At 56.7% G+C, this 20787-nt stretch overlaps 1 protein-coding gene across 1 annotated transcript in view; it reads left to right on the top strand.

The window, feature by feature from the left end:
* Positions 1 to 20787, top strand: part of NHEJ1 (non-homologous end joining factor 1) — a 43652-nt gene that overhangs the window by 4391 nt on the left and 18474 nt on the right. Inside the window, exon 5 of the mRNA XM_061370238.1 lies at positions 717 to 775. Within this exon, the coding sequence (XP_061226222.1) occupies positions 717 to 775 (59 nt within the window). The remainder of the gene's footprint in view (positions 1 to 716; positions 776 to 20787) is intronic.

Here is a 20787-nt window from a genome sequence, read left to right as displayed (position 1 = left end):
ACAGGCGGGAAGAAGCCTTCTGGGGTAGGACGTGGGTCAGGACCTTCTCTGGGGAGCCACCCTGGGGAGGTCATCCTCTGCCCATGCAGGCTGGCTGGGAGCTGGTTTTCGGCTCATTCCTTGCTAGTGCTGCGCTCTGTCTGCTGCCACAGGTGATGCCTGCCCTTCCATAGGAATTTTGCCCCTCGCAGATGTGGGGACTGATGGGGAACTCACAGGGATCAACCCTGCCTTGCTTATCATAGCCAGGAAGGTGATGTGGTCCAGACCCTATCCAATGGCAGGCACCCCACCACAGAAGCCTGGATCTTCCCTGCAGCTGCACTAGAGTTGCATCAGCTGGCTGCTCTCCCCTCTCTTCTGATGCATGCTGGCCCTGCAGCCAGAACAACCTGGTTTGGGCCCAGGGACTGATGCTGGTAGGCAGATGGCCTCTCTTGTTTCTTGTCTGGGCAGGGTGGGATGCTGCTAGGAAGCTTTGGACCAGTGTTGCTAAGCAGAGCTGGCCAGGTGCTTCTCCAGACAACATCTTAGCAATGATGGGGGAAAATCAGTGTTTTGAACAAGGTGCAGAGCACAAGCTCTTCTGCTGGCTCACGGGTGAGTGTGCTGAAGCTGTTCCCTGCAGTCCGCTCGCCTCACAGGCAGGCAAAGGGGGAGCCAGGGTCAGAGGTCTGGCCAGATCTGTCCAAGCTCATCCCTGCTTTCCCTTGCAGATCGCCTGCGGACGGAGCCCTTCCAGGAGGAGACGTTTCAGCAGCACTTCATGGTTAAGGTAAGGAGCTGTGCAGGTGCTCCCTTCTTTGACAAACGAGTGGTGGGGAGCTGACACCAGCAGCCCCAGTGTGAAGCGTGCTGGGCTGGATGGGGACACTGCTGAACTTGCCTGGAGAGGTGTAGTGGCCACTGGCTCTCCCATGGCCCTCCTTTGTGTCCTTGCACCTCCTCTGGAGAGTGAGCAGAGCTGGGGGCATGCCTGGTACAGCTGGATGGGGAGGTGCCACCATGTTTTGTCATCCTCTTGCTGCTTACCTGGCTGCTGGTTGTTGCTAGGGGTGCAAACTGGGCTGGCTGCTCCATGGGAGTATGTCGTTACTGTGGCATCCTCACCTGCCTCCCACACTTGCTGTGGATCTGAAACACTGATGCTGATATCAGGCAAGGAGCAGGTAAATGAGGAGAAGCCATCTGCTCCTTTTGGTTCATCTGCTGCTTTTAGGGTGGCTTTCCAGTGGTGCATTGTGGGGACAAGTGCCTTTCAGCCTGTTTTCTGTGCTGTGGGATGCTCATCCTTTTTGCCCTCCCCTTGGCATGCACGGCTGTAAAATCAGACATGTGCTTTGGAGAAACTGGGGCTGGAAGGAGAGAGTCTTTCCTCTGATCTTTTTTCATTACTGGAAATAATCACAGAAGCACTAAAATGATTCAAACCAATGTGGTAAGATCAGAAAGGATTGATGCCCATTGATGTGAAATGACTCAGGGTGCTTCAAGTGTCCCTGTGCTCATTGCAAAGGCACAGGAGCGAGGAGCAGTGGTGTCTGCTGGGCACCAGGGAGTCAGCCAGGGTGTCCATGGTGTCCGGAGGATATTGCTTCATGAGACACACACTGGTGGTCCTGTACAGCCAGCAACAAACCACCTGCAGGGTTTCTAAATATTAGGGATGATCCCTCTTTTTGCATTGCCTCCAGCACAGGGAGCTTTCATTTCCCCCTGGTTATGGTGGATAGAGATGAATTCACTGCTGGACTGCAACTTAGAGGTTGCCTAGGGGCCAATGATCATGAGCAGATTACATTCACCCTGGGCAAAGAAAGGACATTCCTAAACTGTAATTTATATCCTTCATGCTTTGAAAGGGCTAATTTCCCAAAGCAGGGGGGAAATTATGAGCAAAATCAGCTCAGAGGAAACATTTAGATAGAAAAATGTGAATGAAAATGGTGAGCCCTTTCAGAAGAATTTCAGAAGCCACAAAAAGCCACAATTCCACAATCAAGAAAGAGGGCAGCGCTGGCCGAGAGCCCGTTCTGGTTCAGCAGCAAACTGAAGGCAGCAATTAGAAATAAAAGAGCAGTTTATAACAAATGGGGGAGCGGGAGTAGATAGCAATCAGTATAAATTAGAAATTATGAAGTGTAGAAAATGGATAACAGAAGCTAGAGACATCAAGGAAAAATCATGGAGAAGGAGAGAAGGAAAGGCTTTTATTTAGTGTAGTAGGAGAAAACCCCAAGCTTCCAGCAACGGGATAAGCTTAATGGTAGATGAAGGTGGTAAAATGATGGATACTGGAGCAGACATGGCAGAAGTAGTTGGTAAGCGTTTCGGTGCTGTCGCTGGAAGGATGCAGATGGATGTGCCAGGATTGGGGGATGATGAAGTGTGTCTTTGTCCAAGGGTCAGCTCAACGATATCTGCTAAAGATGAGCATCAGACTTGAAACTCCAGAGTCCTTCAAGAGCTGGTAGGGTGTGGGGCACGGGCGAAGGTGCTCGGTGGTGCAGGGTGGGCAGGAGGGCAGTGATGCAGCCCTGCATGGAGGCTTGCACAGGCAGTTAGTGGGGAGCTCATCTGTCAGGCTTAAAAGATGGGAGGGCAGTTGGTGCTGTGTGTGCCGAGAACAGTCCAGCAGCAGCATCTTGGGGCTGGAGCACCATACGGGGAATGGGAGGGACTGGGAGATGCTCTCCCTCTGCATCCTCTGGCAGCCAGATCTCAGCACCAGCACCAGGGGAGCAGTGGTAGAGGGATGCAGTTGTGTGTTCGGTCTGCCTGGGGGATCTGTCTTCTCTGCATTCATCCTGTTGCTTTATAAACCCACTGATGATGCTTTTGGCCCATGTATCATCCTGTGGCAATGAGCCGTGAGATATGAGCAGCTGCTGCCTTTGGTTTGAATGTGGTACCCTGTTGTTCCTCCTGATGCCTCCTAGGTCTTGTGTTAGTGAGGAGCACCAAACACAGCTGTGCAGCTCTTCTCCACCAAAACTGGCTGTTCACCCTTATTCACTCCCTTCTCGTTCTGCAGCAGAAGGGTGGGCTGGATGATCTCGTTGTCTCTTGGCAGGTATTTCAAAGCCCCTGGGCAATTCAGCCCTCCATTTACCAGCTCCAAAAAGAGCAGCATGAGGGGCTGGGGTCCCTTGGGACATGCCATGGGGAGCTGGGAGGGCAGCAACCGACTCCTGTGTCTGGGTTTTCCAAAAGACGCCGGACAATCAGCACAGAAGTCGCAGGAATGAATTGAGGGCTGGGGAGAGAGCCCAGCATTGAGAGACTTGGAAGGGAAGAGCTCTGTCTGCTTATCAGGGAGAAAATTGAGAGGCGCCTTGATTACAGTGCATGAGGGTCTTTACAAGGAGAAAATGCTGCTTAGAGAAGGGCTGTCTTTAATCTCGCGGAGAGCAGGGAGCACAAGCCAGGCACCAGGAGCCAGAGCCAGGCAATTTCAAGCTAGGACGGAGGCATTTGGGTTTGCTCCCATGGGCGATTAACAATTGAGGCATGCTCCCAAGGGCAGCGGTTGGTTCTCCATCTCTTGATGTCTCCAAAAGTGGGCTGGGAGCCTGCCTGGAAGAAAACCAAGTTGCTGGGATCGGTCTCGGGATGTGCATGGCTGAACATCAGTGGGCAGGAGGTCAGGAGGAGAGGTCTGATGGTCCTTCCAGCCTCTCCCTTTGCAAAACAGGGCCTCAGGTTGTGGATGTTTGGTAGTGGTAAACACCTCCTGGCTGGAAAGGTGTTGTGATTGGTGTGGCACAGGGCTGGCAGGAAGCGGGAGAGTGCTCCACAGCTTTGCTTGCTTCCCAAACCTTTGCTGCTTCCTTCATGGAGAGGAAAGGACCTGCCAGTCCCTGAGGGCACAGCTGCATAGCCTTAAATGTGCCCTTTCCCTGGGCTCGTGTGCACTTGGCTGTCCAGGGCATTTTAACTAATCATGGGGAGTTTTCCAGCTAAGCCCTGGGAATATTTATACGTTTAGGAAACGACGCTTTCACACACACAGTTTTTGGCAAGGGTTCACTGCTGAGCAGCTGCCTGGGCTTGGGCAGAGCTGCAGGGAGAGCGGTGGCTGCGCACGAGCTGAGGCAGAGCTGGCAGCTTTTATTGGCAAGCCCAGGGGTTCACACCGTGACGGGGAAGAGCATGCAGCTGGAGAGAGCTCAGTGCCTCGGGGCTGCCCCGGCACCCTTCCCAGCAGCCTAGGACCCAGCAGGTTGCGGGTATTGTGTTGCCAGGTGTCCCTTTGGGTTACAGAGATGACCCCATGGGCAGCATGAAGTGCCCACCCATGGGCTTTGAGAGCTTGCCCCAGCCTGGCCATGGTTGATGTTTTCTGACACAGCTTTGAGGCCCTCAGTGACATGGGTTAGTGGTGGACATGGCAGTCCTGGGGTACAGGTTGGACTTGATGATCTTAAAGGTCTTTTCCAGCCCTAGGTGATTCCATGATTCTGCCTGGTCTGGCTCAGCAAGGGTCAGGGGGTCCATGCAGCGCCACGCTCCTGTCCCCAGGGACAGCAGGGACAGGTAGGCTGGGGACAAACTCACTGATACCATCAGTACAGATATAGCCAGGATGCTTTGCCCTGTGTATTTTTATCTGCCGTGGCCGTTGCGCACAGTGGTGGCTGCTCCGCACCTCCGCAAGGGGAGAAGGGACCTCGGCAAACAGGACGTGGCGGGTTCATGGCTCGACCCCGCGGCCCGGTGAGGAGGAGGAGGAGGATGTGCCATCAAAACAAGCAACGCCGGAGAGGAAGATAAACAAACAGGCGGCTTCCAGCACGGCCCCAGCCGAGGGCGAGTGGGAGCCCAGGGGCCAGGGCTGGCGGTGGTGCCGGGGGCAGTGCTGGCTGACGTCAGGGCGCCCGGGGGTCAGCGTCCCTCTTATTGTTCCCCACCAGCACTGGGATGGGGGCCAGGCACCCGTCCCCGTTCCGCGAGGGGACACGGGCCAGTGGGGCAGGTGGAGCATGGCTGGGGCACCCAATGGAGGCTCTGGGCATCACACCCCGGGGTGCAGCCGGCCACCTGCCCGCACGCTGTTGCCTCTGCTTTTAACAGGCACTAAAAATAAGCCCCATGGAGCGGAGCTGCCGCAGTCTGGCCGTGGGTGAAGGCGGCGGTGGGCTGTGCACTGGGCAGGGCGGGGACGGCATCCCTCAGACCCGCGCCAGCCCGGTGCAGCAGGGAGGAAGTGGCCTTTTGGCTCCTTCCAACCAGGGATGTTTTTAATTAGCGCAAGGTAGCTGTGGCTTTGCAGCTGTGACCAGGCCAGAGCGGGGCCGGCGGCGTGGGCCTGCTCGCACGAAGGGTGCATGGCTCAGGGGAGAAGGTGCCAGGCTGGGTTCCCTTGGCGCTGGCTGGGGAAGGAGCTGGCAGACACGGTGCTGCTGCTCAGTAGGGCTGAGCGGTGCCAAAGTTGCACGGCCCCGGGCAGGCTGGCTCAGGGCAGAGGAGGCAGCGTTGGGGCTGGGGTTTGGGGATGCTTGGGTGAGCAGAGCAAGCTCTTGTGTGCAGCCAAGCATCTGTGCTGTGCTCGTCCGGTGAGACCCAGGGTGCCTGGGTTGTGTTCTGGTCTCCAGCAGCTTGTGGGGTGTGGGGTCCTGGCTTCATTCCTGAACAAGCTTTGGTCACTGTTTCACTGGAGCCATTGAGTGTGGGTCCCATGCTGGAAACACAGTGGGCTGCAGCCGCGCTGGGGGAGCTGGGGTACACACTGGGCTGTACACATACACACATGGAGCTGTCTGCTGCTGCGGTCAGGAGGAGAAGAGGGTCACTTACGCTCAGCGTGAGCATAAGGGGACAGGGGATAGGGGTACAGTAGGGCACTTGGGGAAGAGCACAGGTGCTCACCACTGCATGGGAGCCAGCTGCTGCATGGGCACTGGTCCCCCGTGCTGTTTGCCATGGAAGCACGTGGCAGGCGGTGCTGCAGTGTTATTTATTTATTTGCTGAGGCTGGTCAGGTGAGGGGGGCCTGGCCAAGGCGTGCTCTCGGAGCTGGCCACAGTAGCCACAGGCTGCTTGCACAAGCGGTGAGTCAGTGGAGCTGTACGCTGCTAAAACCAGGCTTGGCACGAGCAGCCCAGGGCAGCAGCCTGAAAATAGTGCCCAAACTGCAGGCAAGGAGCAAGCCCCCAGCAGCCGGGCCATGCCTGGGCTGGCTGTGACTGCCTTGGCACTTGCATGTGCCAGGGATGGGGATGTGCTGTGGCACCAGTGGCTGCTGTCCCAGGAGCCCTGTGGGGATGTTTCTGCACAGGATGGAGGGGGGTGTGTGTCACAACCCAACCCCTTGTGACTGTGGCTGTGCCCGCAGAGAGCAGGTGGCACCTAGGCTATGTGCAGGCAGCTTCATCCCAGCCCCACTTCAGCCCAGCATCACCTGGTGGCTCATCTGGCTTTGGAGGGATGGACAAGTGCCATCACAGCCAGCCTCCCTGGGGCACCACACAGCCCTTGGCTTCGCAGTGGAATGTAGTCTGACATGTGCAGGGAAACTTCCTTTGCATTCAGAGTCTTCTTCTTCCTCTCCATGCCATACCATGCTGTGCCATGCCACACCATGCCTGGTGCCGCTGCAAGCAGGGAGAGGGGCATCACTGGCTATCGACAGAAAGAGCCAGACCCTGCTCTTGCAGGAGAGGCCCCAGCCCGTCCATCGGCACCGGCTGCCGAGGAGCAGCTCCGCTCAGGGGATGATTGATCTTGTGTCAGCAAGCAGTGGTTTGAGCCAGTGCCAGGCCTCAGCTCAAACGGGAGCATTGAAGTGGGAGAGCCCCTTCCCCCTCCGGCAAGAGGAGCAGCAATCCCCCCGCTGCCATCCCCAGCCCTGCTCCCACATCTTGGGCATTACTGGCCCCGCAGTCGCGGGCAGCTGACCAGCCCTGGGGAGCACACAGTGGGGAGCACACAGGCATCTTGGGGTCTGAGCTTTGCCAGGCTGAGCTCGCTGGGGCTGTGTTTGGGGTAGAGAAGGCAAATGGGGGATGCAGGAACGCCTGGTGTGGAAAAGCTGCAGGGCAGAGTCTGCCCCTCACCGCTGTGCCCTGCAGTGCCCACTGTGCCTGCCCTGGTGTCAGCTCAGGGTGTGGCAGTGAATCCTACAAGCAAAGGACATTTTGGGGCAGAAAACAAGGTGGACTTTGATGGGGCTGTAAAGGCAATTCTCTGTCAGCAAGGGACGAGGTGGCTTCTCCATCCCCAGCTGATGGGATCTGCACCAGGGCTTTGTGATACCCATCAGCGCTGCTGCCACAGGCAGGGCAGAGGGGCAGTGCTTCTTACACTGCTGGTGCTGCCTTCTCCAGCTCTCTGCAGCCCTGCTGTGCCCAAAATGGGCTGCTAGGTTTATTCACTGTCCCTGCATGTGCTGAGCTGTTCCCCAGCTCCCCTCATGTCCCCAGCTGTGCCCTTTCTCCTGTGACATCCACACGCAGGGTTTTTTCGGTGTTCTGAGAGCTGCTCCCTCCCTGTCCCTTGGGCCAATGCTCCCGCAGCCCCTGCCAGTAGTGCCAGCCCATGCAGAGGTGGTACCGGAGAGCTGGGCACATCTGGGCAGGCAGCAGTACCTGGGGACGGATTGCCCTGCACCCCAGGGGGCACAGCCATCAGATTCCTGAGGCTGCCTGCTCCCACTCCACTTGGACCTTCACGTCCTATGTATCTGCAGGAGGAAACAGGGCCATTCATGTATTTCTCTCTCTATTTATACCTCTCCCTTTCCGTATTTAGTGTGTCCGCAGGCAGAGGGGGCAGTGAACGCCGGGGCCACTTGATGTTCTTGGCTCCAGCACTGGCTGGAATTTTGTCCTGGAATGTATCCTGAACCACTCTGAAAACACGAATAAATCTCTGTGTGTTGTGTGCGTGTGTGTACACAAATATACAGACAACGTATAGACACGGAGCCATATAGGGCATTTGTAAGCTTTGCTATTTAAAGGGAGTAGTTAGAGGGCTTTGGGTGAGGCAAACACCTCTGGATCAAAGGCATGCAGGGCACCCTGCTAGCAACCAGGCACCTTGGGACATAGGTGGCCCTTGGTTTGTCCTCTCCAGGGACCTGAAGCCACCCTGCTGTTGGCATACCCAAGGTAGCATGCCCAGCCAGGCCCAAGCAGTGCTTTTATCCCCTGGAAGCTGCATTACATGTATGTCTGCTCCCTGGTCTCCAGTTTCCCAATGAGAGCTCCAGAGAGCCAGCTCCTGTGCTGCTGACACAGACTGCAGTGCTTAGTGTGCAGCTGGATGCAGCAAGGCAAGGATGGCAGCCCCTCCTGGGGCACCACGGGTCCAGGGCTTCTGGAGGGTCAGGGGTTGCTTCCTGAACATCAGCTGGTGCCCACAGCTGTTGAGTAAAGATGATGGCATGGAAAAGGAGAAAACAGATGTTGGGTAGCAGGTCCCAAGCAGGCGCTGGGCTGGGCATCTCCTTGAGATGCTGGTGCATCTGGTGCTCATGGCTCTCTGGCAAAGATGCTGAAAAGGGCAAAATAGAAATTGGGTACCTGATCCCGAACAGGATACTCAGCCATGCCGGGAGGGCGAATCCTCAGGAGGCACTGACAGCTGCCTTGCTGGGGATGCTGGATGAGGCCTTGGTATGAGCACCACTGGGTCTCTGAGCACCCCTTGGCCAGGGAGCGGGCCCCATGTTTAGCCCAGCTCAGGTTCATGCCAGCTTCTTTGCTTCTGGGTGCTGAAAAAACTGGTATTTTGGGCTGAAAATGCCCACGTTTGTTCTGTGGCCAAAGGCGATGTGTTTGTGGGTGGGGGAAATTGGAGCAAATTCCTGCTGCGAGTCCTGCACGTGCGCGCGAGCGTGCGGATAGGGGAAATACAGTTTTCCTTTTGGAAAAAAAAAGCTTATTTTTATACAGAACTCCAGAAGGGCTGAAGGTGAAAACTTGGCCTGTCAGCAGCTGTCACAGGGGAGCGGGTCCCTGCCTGAGTTTGGGGGGAAACCACAGCTGGGTGTTAATGGGACTGTTAATGAATTAATGTTGGCTGCTGGGGGCCGGGGGGAGCCTGGCTCAGCGGGGCATGCGTGCATGGAGCTCTGCCCAGCACATGGGCTCCAGCTCCCTGCACAGCTGCGCAGAGCCCCAGCTCTGGGAGCCATGTGCCTGGGGAGGTGTGAGTCTCCCCTTGCAGCTGTGCCTTGCTCTCCGGGTTGTGGAAGTGAGCTTGGAAATGTGTCCCCATTGTGGGGAAGAGAGTGCTGCACCAGAGAGCATGGATGCAGCCAGTGTGGGTCTGTTACCTTTTTGAGTGTGGGCATCAGCTGCCTGAGCTGTTGGTATTGCTTAATGTTGGGTCTCCTCAGCTGCCGAAACCAAATCTTTAAGGCAATTTAAAGAAAACAGCAAGGAAGTGAAATCCCCCCAGGTTTATTTATGGGTTGGAGAGCTTGTGCTGTTCAGTCAGTGCAATGTCTGCAGCAGTGCTGGTGTCCACATGGCACTGTGTGTCTTCAGCCCTTCTTGGGGTTATTTCTCTTGCTGTCTCCCCAAGAATGTGGAGGAGCACCCATGTGAATGCAGTGAGCACAGCTGTGCCCCATGCTGTGGGCTCAACATTATGTTTGCACAGCTTTCACACCCAGCTTGCTGGGGACAGCTCTGGAGGACATAGAGCTAACACACTCACCTGATGTGAGTCCACCAGCATGGTAGGGGTGCAGTGGGGCTGAGGAATAGTGCCATAACCTATCTGGAGTAGAAATGAGATGGAAAATGCAGAGAGGATCTGGAAGGAGAGTACAAATTCCTCTCTGAGAACCTCTCCGCTGCATCCTTCAGGATGTGCAGGTGAGGTCTTGACCATGGGGAAGCCTCTGGCATCTCCTGGGTTTCACCCTCTGGTACCAGGCAACTGTTGAACAAAGAGGAAAGAGTGACCATCCCAAGGGTGGGATGACTGTGCCAAGGAAGGGATAACAATGTCAAAGAAGGGATGGCCATGCTGAGGAAAGAAAGACCACACCAAGGAAGGAATGGATGAACATGCTGGGAAAAGGAAGACCACGCTGAAGTAGGAATGCCCACCATGGGACTATGGATGGACAGGTTTCCCAACAGAAGACGCTGTTATGGTGGAGACAGAGCCTCCTGCTCTGCTGAGAGGAAGGCTGGAAGAGCCTGATCTCTTGAGAACGCTGCTTGCTCCCCAGGGATGCTATGCTTGCACTCAGGCTGCAGATGCTCTGCTGGCTCAGGTGGTGGGTGCCTGTAGGTGGGTGCAGATAGACCCTCACCTCAGTAAAGAAACTTCTCTGGGCTGTTGGACCCAGTACCTTAACAGGGACCCTGTGTTGGGCCTTCAGGGTCAAGCTCCAAGGCCACAGCCAACATCTACTGCCAGTGCCAAACGTGGCTGATGGGACTGTGGACCTGGAGAGGGCAGTGCCTGGTCTCTTTTTGCAGCCCTGCCTCGGCTGGGCTCTACACAATGGGTTCCCCACACTGGAGGTCCTCCAGAGAATCACACATCCCAGCTTGGAGGGGCTCTGAGACTCCTCTGTGCTGGCCATCAGCTCTTGGGACCAGCTCTGGCTCCGCTGGGCCCAGAGCCCTTCCCAACCCCATCCCAGACAGATGGATATCCCAAAACCCACTGGTCCCAGGGGCTCCCAGTCCTGGTCCCCTTGGCTGAATGAGGTGGTGTGCATGTGCCCAGACTGTCCCCTCCTGTGACTGTACAGTACACACGGCTAAATATATGTCTGTGCAGATAGAGGAACTCAGAGAGGCTGAGTGATGCTCCCTTTCTATACCTCTTTTCATGGGGAGAACTAATGAGATTCATGTCATTAAAGGGCTGATGTTTTGTGGGATGGGAGCCTTTTAAATGGGATGTGTCCTGGCTTAGTCATAGCAAATATTTACCAAAAAACAAATTACAAAAAAAAAAAAAAAAAAGGGGGGGAAAGAGAAAAAAAGGGACATACCGTATAAAATTAGAGTTCTGAAAATAGTATTTAGAGCAAGTGAGAGAGAGGAACCTGAAACAGAGCATACAGCCCAGTCTGTTCAGGAGTCAGGGGAAAAAGAGAGCGAGGGGGGGGGAAAAAAAAGCTAAGCCAGAGATAAAACGAGAGAAACCTCGGCAGTAAAAACAGCATCTTGGTAAATAGACTATTAAAAAATTCTGACCTGCTTTATGGCTTTCTTGGCTGCCGTTCAGCTGTGCTGCCCTGGCCGGCACGCAGGGAAGGTAGCAGGAGCCGGCGTCTGTGTGGATGCTCAGAGCCCTGGGACACGGCTCCCCCCCGCCCGAGCAGCGGTGCAGGGCGTTAAATTTAGCCACATAATGATGGCCCTGCGGAGGCACCTTTTGTCGCCACACTGTAATTACTGCCTCGCTTATGAATTTTATTTTTCTTATTATGTTTCCTCCTCCTCCCCCGCTGGGGAAGGGCTGGGGGGGGGTCTCCCACACCCCTCACCAAAGCCACAGCTCCCCGGGGAGCTGGGGGGTACCACTGAAGGGATGGAGCAGGTCCCAGGTCCGTGGGATGGAGGGGAAGGTGGGAATGGCTGCCCGAGACCTGTGCCACCCTGTGCTGCTGCCCTGCTCCTATAGAGCATTTGGAGAAGGGGGAGGTATTGAGCTAACCCGACCATGGTAAGGTCCCCATAGCTGAAAGTGACGGCATCTTGGTCCCTTAAGCCTTAACATCACCCCTTCAGGGTTCTTGGGAGATGGGCTTGTACAGGCAGAACCAGGGGGTCTCTGGGACCCGCACCAAAAGCAAGGAGCATCCATCCAGCTGCACTCAGTGGGTCACCAGCTCCAGGCCTGCTCCTCGCAGAGGTGGGAAAGGCAAAAAGGGTGAGGGCTGCCATGGTCCCCTCCTCCTGCGGGAGCGGGACAGAGGGGACGGGTCCTCACTGAGCTGGTGCAAGTGGGGGACAGCTTCAGGCTGTGCCAGAAAAGGTCTCGTTCCCCTCTTGTTTTCCCAAAACAAAGGAAGCAGCCTTGCATTGCTGGAAGTCGCGTGCTCGGGCTGTGCTGCCTTGTTATCATCCGATAACCCGGCGACCCGGGAGCTGCCCTGCTCCTCACCCGTTGAGCGCGCACTACGGGATGCGAACAGCTTCCGCATGAGCTGCCCTTTGCAGAGATCCGTTTTCCGCTCCCCGGGCGTGGGGGGGACGGTGGTGGGGGCTGCCACGGTGGCCCCAGCTGGCCCCAGGCTCACCATGTGCTGTGCACCATGGGCTTGGTGGGGACCTGCCCATGCTGGTGGTTGAGGTGGAGGTTGAGGGCAGAAGTGCAGAGGTGGCAGGTGCCTTGGCATGACCTGGGCGCTGCCATCCCATGCGGGACATAGAAGAGATTTGGGGCTCTGCTGTGTCTCACTTTGCCCCAGGCAACTTCCCCAAGAGCACCATGGCCAGGCTCTACCGTGGAGCAGGGTGTGTGGGGCTGGGGGACAGGGTCCTTTGGGGCACACAGTGACGCTTTCAGGGAAGGGACCCTTGCAAACCACTGAGGAAGGCTGTGCAGCACTGGGACTGCCTGCTTTCCCTTTCAGCACTGCCCCTTCTCCCAGACTCATGCTCTGGGGAGGGTGCAGGGATGCCAAGGTGCCATAAGGACTTTGGTGGGACTGGTGGTCAGAATGATGTTCATCCATCACTGTGGGGAGGTGTTTGGGGATGAGTCTCCTTGGCAGAGCTCTGCATGGGGGACATGCGGGACCACAGCAGTCTCACCCAGCTGTGCCCAGGGGAGCCAGCCCGTCCCAAAGCATCCCCCTTCTCCTGCCCCACACTACAAGGTCTCTGTTCAGCACTGTGATGACCCGAGGCAACCTTCACCCCTTGCTCAAGTGCCCATTTCAGAGCAGGTGGAACAATACTAAATCAACTCCTTTAAAGCCTCTGACCCGCAGCCCCACGGATGTACTGGTCTCTATCCCTCCCTCATCTCCTGTGGGCACGCCGGGCACGGGGCTGCCTTGGCTGGGGGCCAGGAAGCTCCTGGCCTGGCTGGGTCTGTGCCCTGACCCTCCACCCCACCGCAGGGTCCGTGGCTTGCACTGCGTGCCAGGGATTCAGCACCGAGGTGCTGCTGCAGGATCCCTCGGGGGCAGTGGCCACCACCTCACCAGTGGTGGCTTGGGAGCCCGGGGGTAGAAAGTGCTGGGGACTGCGAGACAAAGTGCCCTTTCATCCTGAGCCCTGGAAAGACGCATGTGTGTGTGTGTGTGTGCAGAGGTTAATGCCCTTAGCCCCGGGGAGAGAAGAGAGCGAGAGCTCGGGCTGGCTCCATCCCCACCGGGAGCCGGCCCCGCACGTGTGCCTCTGCGTGTGCCTGCGTGTGCCTCTGTGTGCAGGAGGCTTATGTATTTCCGTCTCGGTGTATTTATGTACGTCATGTGTGTGTCTTACTCATCGCTGTGTTTTTCTTTCCTTGTTCTTGGGGCTTTCCCCCACCCCCACTATGGATCTATAATTTTAATGGTATTTTATTCTTTCCTTTTTGTTTTTTTGTTTGAATCCCCAGTTTTGGAAGTTGCTGGCTCCTTAGGAAAATAAGCCGTATTTTTAGTGCTTGTCTGCAAGGCTGCTGATCCTGCCACCCTCTGCTCATTGCTTCCTCGCTATTTGTGTAAGCTTTTATTTTCCCCTTCGCCCTGTGCTGGGCAGCCAGTGGTGCGCGGGAGCCGAGCAGCACAGCGGGAGCACGCCAAAGTTGTCAATGAGCAAAGTAAGTTCCAATCTGGCCTTTATTGAGGTCTGGGCTCACATAGCGCTGGAGTAGCCTGCCCTGTAATCAGCCAGCCACCAGAGCTCGCCAGCCTTGTAATAAAGCGGCTCTATATTTATTTGTTCTGTTTATACCCTGCTCTGTAATAAGTTGGGAGCCCTCCCCATTCCCCCATTATCTTTGGGAATCTCCTCTGGATCTGGAAGGGATCTGCCATCCCGCATGCAGCAGATGCTCCGGGCCCTGCATCCTGCAAGCAGCTCTGGCCACATCTGGCCCACGCACCTCTTGCTCCATGTGCCCTACACACCCCGTGCCTGCCATCCTCATCCTCTCCTCAGCATCCCAGCCCTGCTCCCCAACCCAGAGAGCCCCCATGGCTCTCCTGGTACCCCACATCCTCCCCATGGCCCCTCTCTCCATCCCTGCCCCCCCCCCCAGCACTGCCTCTCCCAGCCCCCCTTCTCCTCCTATTTCAACCTTGAGTCTTTCTAAACTACGTTCATTAAAGGGAGCTCAGTTGCCCTTTCCCCGGCGAGGCTGGAACACTGACAGCCTGTTCGCCCGCGTGTCTGTAATTAAACTCAATCTCTGGGTGAATACAACAATGTGACTGCACAGAATAATTCCTGGAGATCCTGACGCCGAGGAGGAGTGTGGCCTCTGAGCAGCCCATTCACGCCTGGCTTTCTATAAATACTTTACTATGTGGCACTAAGAAAACTTCAAGCCCTTTCCCCCCTTCCCCCCCTTTTTCTTTTTATTAGTGCTATATAATATAGTAATTGTGAGACTAGAAGGTCTCCCTGTGCCTGCCCGGGTTCACGGGCCTGGGTGTCACCTTGTGCTGTACCAGGAGCCCAGGGGTTGCCACACCATCCCCAGGGCTACCAGCCTCGCCAAGGGGATACAGGTGACCTGCAGCACCCTCCTGCCTGGAGCTGGGGGGATGCAGTGGGGATGCTCTGCAAAAGGTTTACACACTTCTAAAATCCTTCCTGTTTCTGTCCCTGCTGGCAGCAGTGCCTGGCTGTTTTGTGTCCTGTGGCCCTGGGAGCTGTGGCTGCTGCGGGGAGATGCCATGGATATTGGGGTAGAAGGAGGAAGGATGGGTCTGGAGGAGCATCCCTAAATCCTCATGGTCCTCAGTGTGGCTGTGCCTTAGGTCCCAGCCTGGGAGCTCTCTGGCGTGGGGTACCTGGGAAGCCTCAGGACAGCTGCTCCCCATGTGCTGTCCTGCCCAAGGACAAGGAGGAGGTGGGTGTCCCAAGTGTGGTCACATCCCACTTGCTATCACCACACCTGCCTGCTCCCCTGGAGCCTGCTGGTGGCATGGCTGGAGGGATGCTCAGGCATCCCTTAGCTCCCTGGGGAATCCTCCTTCTGGCTCTGTAACCATCAGCTACACTCTTTAAAGCACTACTGGCCCATGCAGACGGTGCCACCTTGGATACCCCTTGCCCAGAGGGGCTGGAGGCAGCCAGTGCACTCTTGGCCAGCCCCACACACTCCCCTACTCCCCAGACAGCATCCCTTGCTGGCACCTGGGGTGCTGGGGCACAAGTGCCTGGCACGGTGCAGGTGCCATGGTCACAGAGTAGTCAGTTTCCTGCTCTCCTGGCTCTTGCTCCCTGTGTTACAGGACTGCAGGGTGACCAGGGATCCCACTGCCCCGGGATGCTGGAGAGCTGAAGCATGGGGTAGGGACAGGGCTGGGGCATGCCTGGCACGGTCCTGGTAGGGTTTACATGAGGCTATCACTGCATTTGCATGGCCAAAAGTAGTATTAGATCTTTGTGCTAAGCTGATATTCCTGGAAGCCACAATGTACATTAATATTCATGAGCCCGTTCAACCTCATCCATATTCATGTTGTATCCCTCGACTGCGGGGCCTCTGCCTGTTTTTCACCTGCTTGGCAGCATGGTGCCCAGGAAGGTGGCACCATGCAGAGCCAGAAGTGTCAACCTGCCAACAGCCAGGGCTGAGCAAGGGCCACGGTTCCTGGCACGGGATAAGCTTTGGGCATTTGGGGACTGTCTTTCTCTGGGTGCTGCCCTATTTCGTGGCTGCTCAGTTGAGCTGAGAGCTGAGCAGATCCATGGCTAGAGCCTGGGAACAGAGACTCTCTGGTGTCCCTGCTCTTCCCTGCACCCTGGTACAGTCTTCAGCCCTGCAGCCCTGTTCCTGCCTAACAGCCCTGCCTTAGTGGGGCACCCCTAAACCAAAAGCTGCCCAGTGCCTCTGGAAGTCCTTGGGTTGAGTCAGAGCCTGCAGAGCAGAGCGCCAGGAGGGTCTCAGGTACTTCCATCCCCTGTAGCACTCTATCCCATCCCCTCCATTCTCTCTGTTCCTCTCTGACGGCTTTGCTGCCAGTGTCCCCTCTGCTTACCCTGACCCTTGCACCCCCGGAGCACCCAGCCTTGCCCTGCACCCCTCCTGCGCTGGGCTGTAAGGTGGCCCCAGGGCGGGCAGCGCCGGCCGCCGCGGTGGCTCCTGTGCTGTGCTGCCGGCCGCGGTGTGTGACAGGGGCGCGGCAGGTGGCGCCCTGGCCCGGGCCAGCGGCAGCCTGATGGGCGCTGCTACCGCAGTAACCCGGCACTGCATCCCTGCACCCTGCATCCCTGTATCCCGGCACTGCATCCCTGAACCCTGCATCCCTGTATCCCGGCACTGCATCCCTGTATCCCGGCACTGCATCTCTGCACCCTGCATCCCGGCATCCCTGCACCCTGCATCTCTGCATCCTGCATCCCTGTATCCCAGCACTGCATCTCTGCACCCTGCATCCCGGCATCCCTGCACCCTGCATCTCTGCATCCTGCATCCCTGTATCCCGGCACTGCATCTCTGCATCCTGCATCCCTGTATCCCTGCACCCTGCATCTCTGCATCCTGCATCCCTGTATCCCGGCACTGCATCCCTGCACCCTGCATCCCTGTATCCCGGCACTGCATCTCTGCATCCTGCATCCCTGTATCCCGGCACTGCATCTCTGCATCCTGCATCCCTGTATCCCGGCACTGCATCTCTGCATCCTGCATCCCTGTATCCCAGCACTGCATCCCTGCACCCTGCATCCCTGTATCCCGGCACTGCATCTCTGCATCCTGCATCCCTGTATCCCGGCACTGCATCCCTGCACCCTGCATCCCTGTATCCCGGCACTGCATCTCTGCATCCTGCATCCCTGTATCCCGGCACTGCATCTCTGCATCCTGCATCCCTGTATCCCGGCACTGCATCTCTGCACCCTGCATACCTGTATCCCGGCACTGCATCTCTGCATCCTGCATACCTGTATCTCGGCACTGCATCTCTGCATCCCGGCATACCTGCATTGCGGCACTGTGTCCGTGCATCCCTGGATCCTGTTATCCTTGCATCCTGGCGCTTCATCCCTGCACTTCTGCATTCCAGCATTCCGTGCACTTCACACCTCCAGCCCTGGGCACTTCGTCCCTCATCCCTGTGTCCCTGGCACTGCATGCCTGCACCCTGGACACTGTCTGTGTCCCAGGCATTCACCTCTGTGTTTTGGGCACTACATTCCTGCATCCCAGGCAGTGTACCTCTGTGTCTCAGGCACTGCCCCTCTACGTCTCAGGCACTGCACTCCTCTGTTTCAGTCACTGCATCTCTGCGTTCTCAGCACTGCATCCCTGCATCCCAGACATTGCACCTCTGTGTCCCAGGCACTGCATCCCTGTATACATGGGATTGTGTTTCTGCATCACCCTGGCTGCAGGTGCTGTGACAGGGATGCTTCTGTGCATCAGGGCCAGTACAGGATTGTGCTCTGACCCTGGCTAGTGGCACAGTGGGGAGCCTTGCAGGGGCTGTCACACAGCAGGGATGTGGGTGGAGCAGCCCAGGAGCTTTCCCCCATTGCCACAGCATCAGCCTCATGTGCCTGGGATGATCCCACCCTGTATTTCCGTCCATGCTCATCACTCTCAGGGCAGATGAGTGGGGTTAGGCACCTGACTTGAGGGTTCTGAGCCTGTTTTCTGCTTCAGGAAGGCTACAAGGAGTGAGAGGTTTTGGTGGGAGCAACAGCGGGCTGGGTGTGGGATCCAGCTCCCCGGCCCCCTCTGGGGCAAGGCAAGAAGGACTGAAGCCAACTGGGTGCTGCCCAGCTTGGTGAAGGGAGCAAACAGCATCCGTGTTGACAGCAAACTGCCACAGCTCACCCCCTCTCTCGTCATTTATTGCCTATGCCTTGTCAAGGGCCCTCTTTTTGCCTATTCATTTATGATTTTGCTGCAAACTTGTTGATATTAGAGATTTTCCTAAAACCTCAGCTCTCGAAGTGATGAGATTATAGGAAAAGGTGCATCTGCAATCTAGAATCAGCGTGGCTCACTCATGACAGGTATATATGATGGGATGCTGATCAAGGGAGGCTCTGCTTGCTGCTCAGCATGTCCCTTTGCCCATGTCCTTACATCACGTCCTCTAAAGAGGAGGGCATGAGGTCCAGTAGGCAAATGGAGATGCCCCAAGATCTTGTGCTGTGGGCCCATCTTAAGAGTACTATGTGTTTGGGGTGGCACGCATGCTTTGCACTTGGTGCATGCCCTTGGAAGTCACTTGCTCTATAGTCAGTGCCATGCTGTCCTCTCACTCTTGGGAATAGGGCATCCCTGAAGGGACATACAGATTGCTGCATCTCTGGGGATGCCATCAGCTGCTCCACCATGCATCTGCAGCTGGTGCCGGCTCTTTTTTTCCAACCAGGATCAGTTATTATTTCCCCATTTCCCCTCACCTCTCCTCTGTCCTCTCCTCCTTCACTTTAGACTCCCAGTGGCTCTCAGACACAGATACTGCAGTGGGTTGCTTTGTGCATCTCCTATCTCCAGCCTCCTGCTCATCACTTTGGCAGCCCATCTTCAAGCTGCCCCTGGCTCAGGGGTACTGCTGGGGTCTCTCCACAGCCAGGCCCCCCCAACTCCTGTCTGCAGAGAGGGTTTGGGCTGCTGGGGAGCCCTGATGAGGCTTCCCCAGCCCTTTGCAGGGGTCTGTCCCATGCATTCCCATGGAGAGGTCCCTCTGTTCTGGAGGACTTCCATGGGCGCAGGTCTCACGGAGCCGCGGTGCCCTTCCCCTGGCTCCTGGCCGTGCCAGCCTGTCTGTGCAGCTCCCGGCGCTGCTGCCTCCCCTGCCTTTCACTTGTGTGTTTTTACGGCTCAGAGGGAGCCGTCCTGCCCAAATTCCCCGTGTGCTCCTAATTTCATAGTTCTCCCCATATATCCATATATATCCATATAGCATTTGATACAGGTTTTATGGGCATTTCCATACATTTTACAGACACAGCCATTACAGAGCCAGGTTTCACCCGAGAAACCTCAGGGGAGCACAGCACTGAATCGCCTTAGTCTTGGCCCCAGAACAAGGCTCTCTTCTCTCCCTTGCTGGGGCTGCCGCTATCAGCACAGCAGAGGCCTGGGGGCGGCAGGGGGCTGGTGAGCAGCTTCATCATCCTGCTCCTTGCAGCCTCATCCTGCAAATCCCAGGGCTGCCACTGCTGCCCCACGCTCCCTCTGCAGCTGGCTGCCATTGTCAAGGGGTTGCTTTGGGCTGGACTGCTCAGTGAAGCTCAGGACCATAACCTGTATGGCCAGGATCTGGTCCATTTGCCTGCTTGTTGGGCTGTGCATCCAGCTGGCTGCAGGGACTATAAGCCCTCGGTGGTGGTGCAACGGGTGATGCCATCCTGGCTGATGGGGCAGTGACACTGCCGTACAAGGCATCTTGGCTGCCGCTGTGCATGCAGAGCATCTTCGCTTGGGCAAGGCAGCCCCTGGCTGGCAGAGGGTCAGAAAATGCAGCCCTCCACACATTCTGGCATGCTGCAGGGGCTGCTGGCCCTGCAGTAGTGCCCAGCGCTGCTCAGGGGCTGCTGCTCGTGTTCCCAACACAGGTGGAGAAGCCTCAGACCCTGTTTAAAAAGAAGCCAGGTAACACATGCCTTCATCACCATTGCGGTCAGACCCTGGAGCAGCCTGAAGTCCAAACCCAGGGCATTCCCATGAGACTCTGCCCAGTGCCCAGGCTGGTGAGCACTGCCTGCAGAGGAGGATGGACTGGAGCAAGTGAGTGCAAGGATAAACCTTCCTATGCCTGGTGCTGTTTGGCAGAGGCAAACATACCCTGGCCCCACTTTGAGTTCCCAGTTTTCCTGGTCTCATACTGGACTGATGGGATGAGGAATTTTCCACCCTGCATGTGAATTCCCATTTGTAGGGCAAATGCCCACTCCCATACAGGGCTGCCAGTGCCACGGGGACTGCTCCTTGCTGCTTGGACATCCCTGGCATGGCTGTGGCACCATGCAACCCAGACCTGCATACAATCAGTGCCTCAGCTCAGCTACTAATAGCAGCTCCCCTCTCCCCTTTTGAAGGCTGGTGGGAGCCCAGGGTACATCCCATTCTGTTTCCTTGAACAGGTCCCGAAAGCAGGAACCATTTGTGTCTTCCCCGGTCAGTGTGTCTCTACTTGGCCTCCAGCATGTGCTATTTTCTGTGCTGTTTACTGTTCTGTGGGCTGTCAGGTTTCCATGCTGGGGAAGGCTTGTAAATGGGGGGGGGGGGGCAAGGAGGGGGACACTGAGTCTGCACAGAGGGGTTATGGGAAGGGGGGGTGATAGAGGAGCACAGACATGGCCTTTATCGCAGCCTAGGGGATGTGTGGCTCATAAATCCAACCCAGGCAGATAGGGGATAAATCATCCCAGCTCGGGCACTCGTGGTTACCCATGGTTAGAAATTAACTTTGTGTTGGATGGGTCCCAGGCTGTGGGATGGGAAGGGAAGGCTGCTTTGGGCAGCATGCCTCCTGCCCGGCTGCCACAGAGCTGGGCTGCAGGCAGGCGATGGGTGCCCAGTGCCTTGGCACAGGCAGGACTGGTAAGCGCAATTAAAGTCAGAGCTGATGAAGTAAACGGGCCGGGCTGGAGTGGATGCTGTGGCTGAACCTGTGCTGTGGGTGATGATACTCTGGCACTGATGCCAACCTCGCTGGGCTCTGGTGCTTCGATGACT

Source organism: Neopsephotus bourkii, unplaced genomic scaffold (assembly GCF_033783945.1).
Source record: "Neopsephotus bourkii isolate Nb327-2 ecotype Australia unplaced genomic scaffold, CSIRO-AGI_Nbou_v1 NB_1526, whole genome shotgun sequence".
NCBI lineage: Eukaryota > Metazoa > Chordata > Aves > Psittaciformes > Psittacidae > Neopsephotus > Neopsephotus bourkii.
This window is presented reverse-complemented; position numbering and strand designations above follow the sequence as displayed.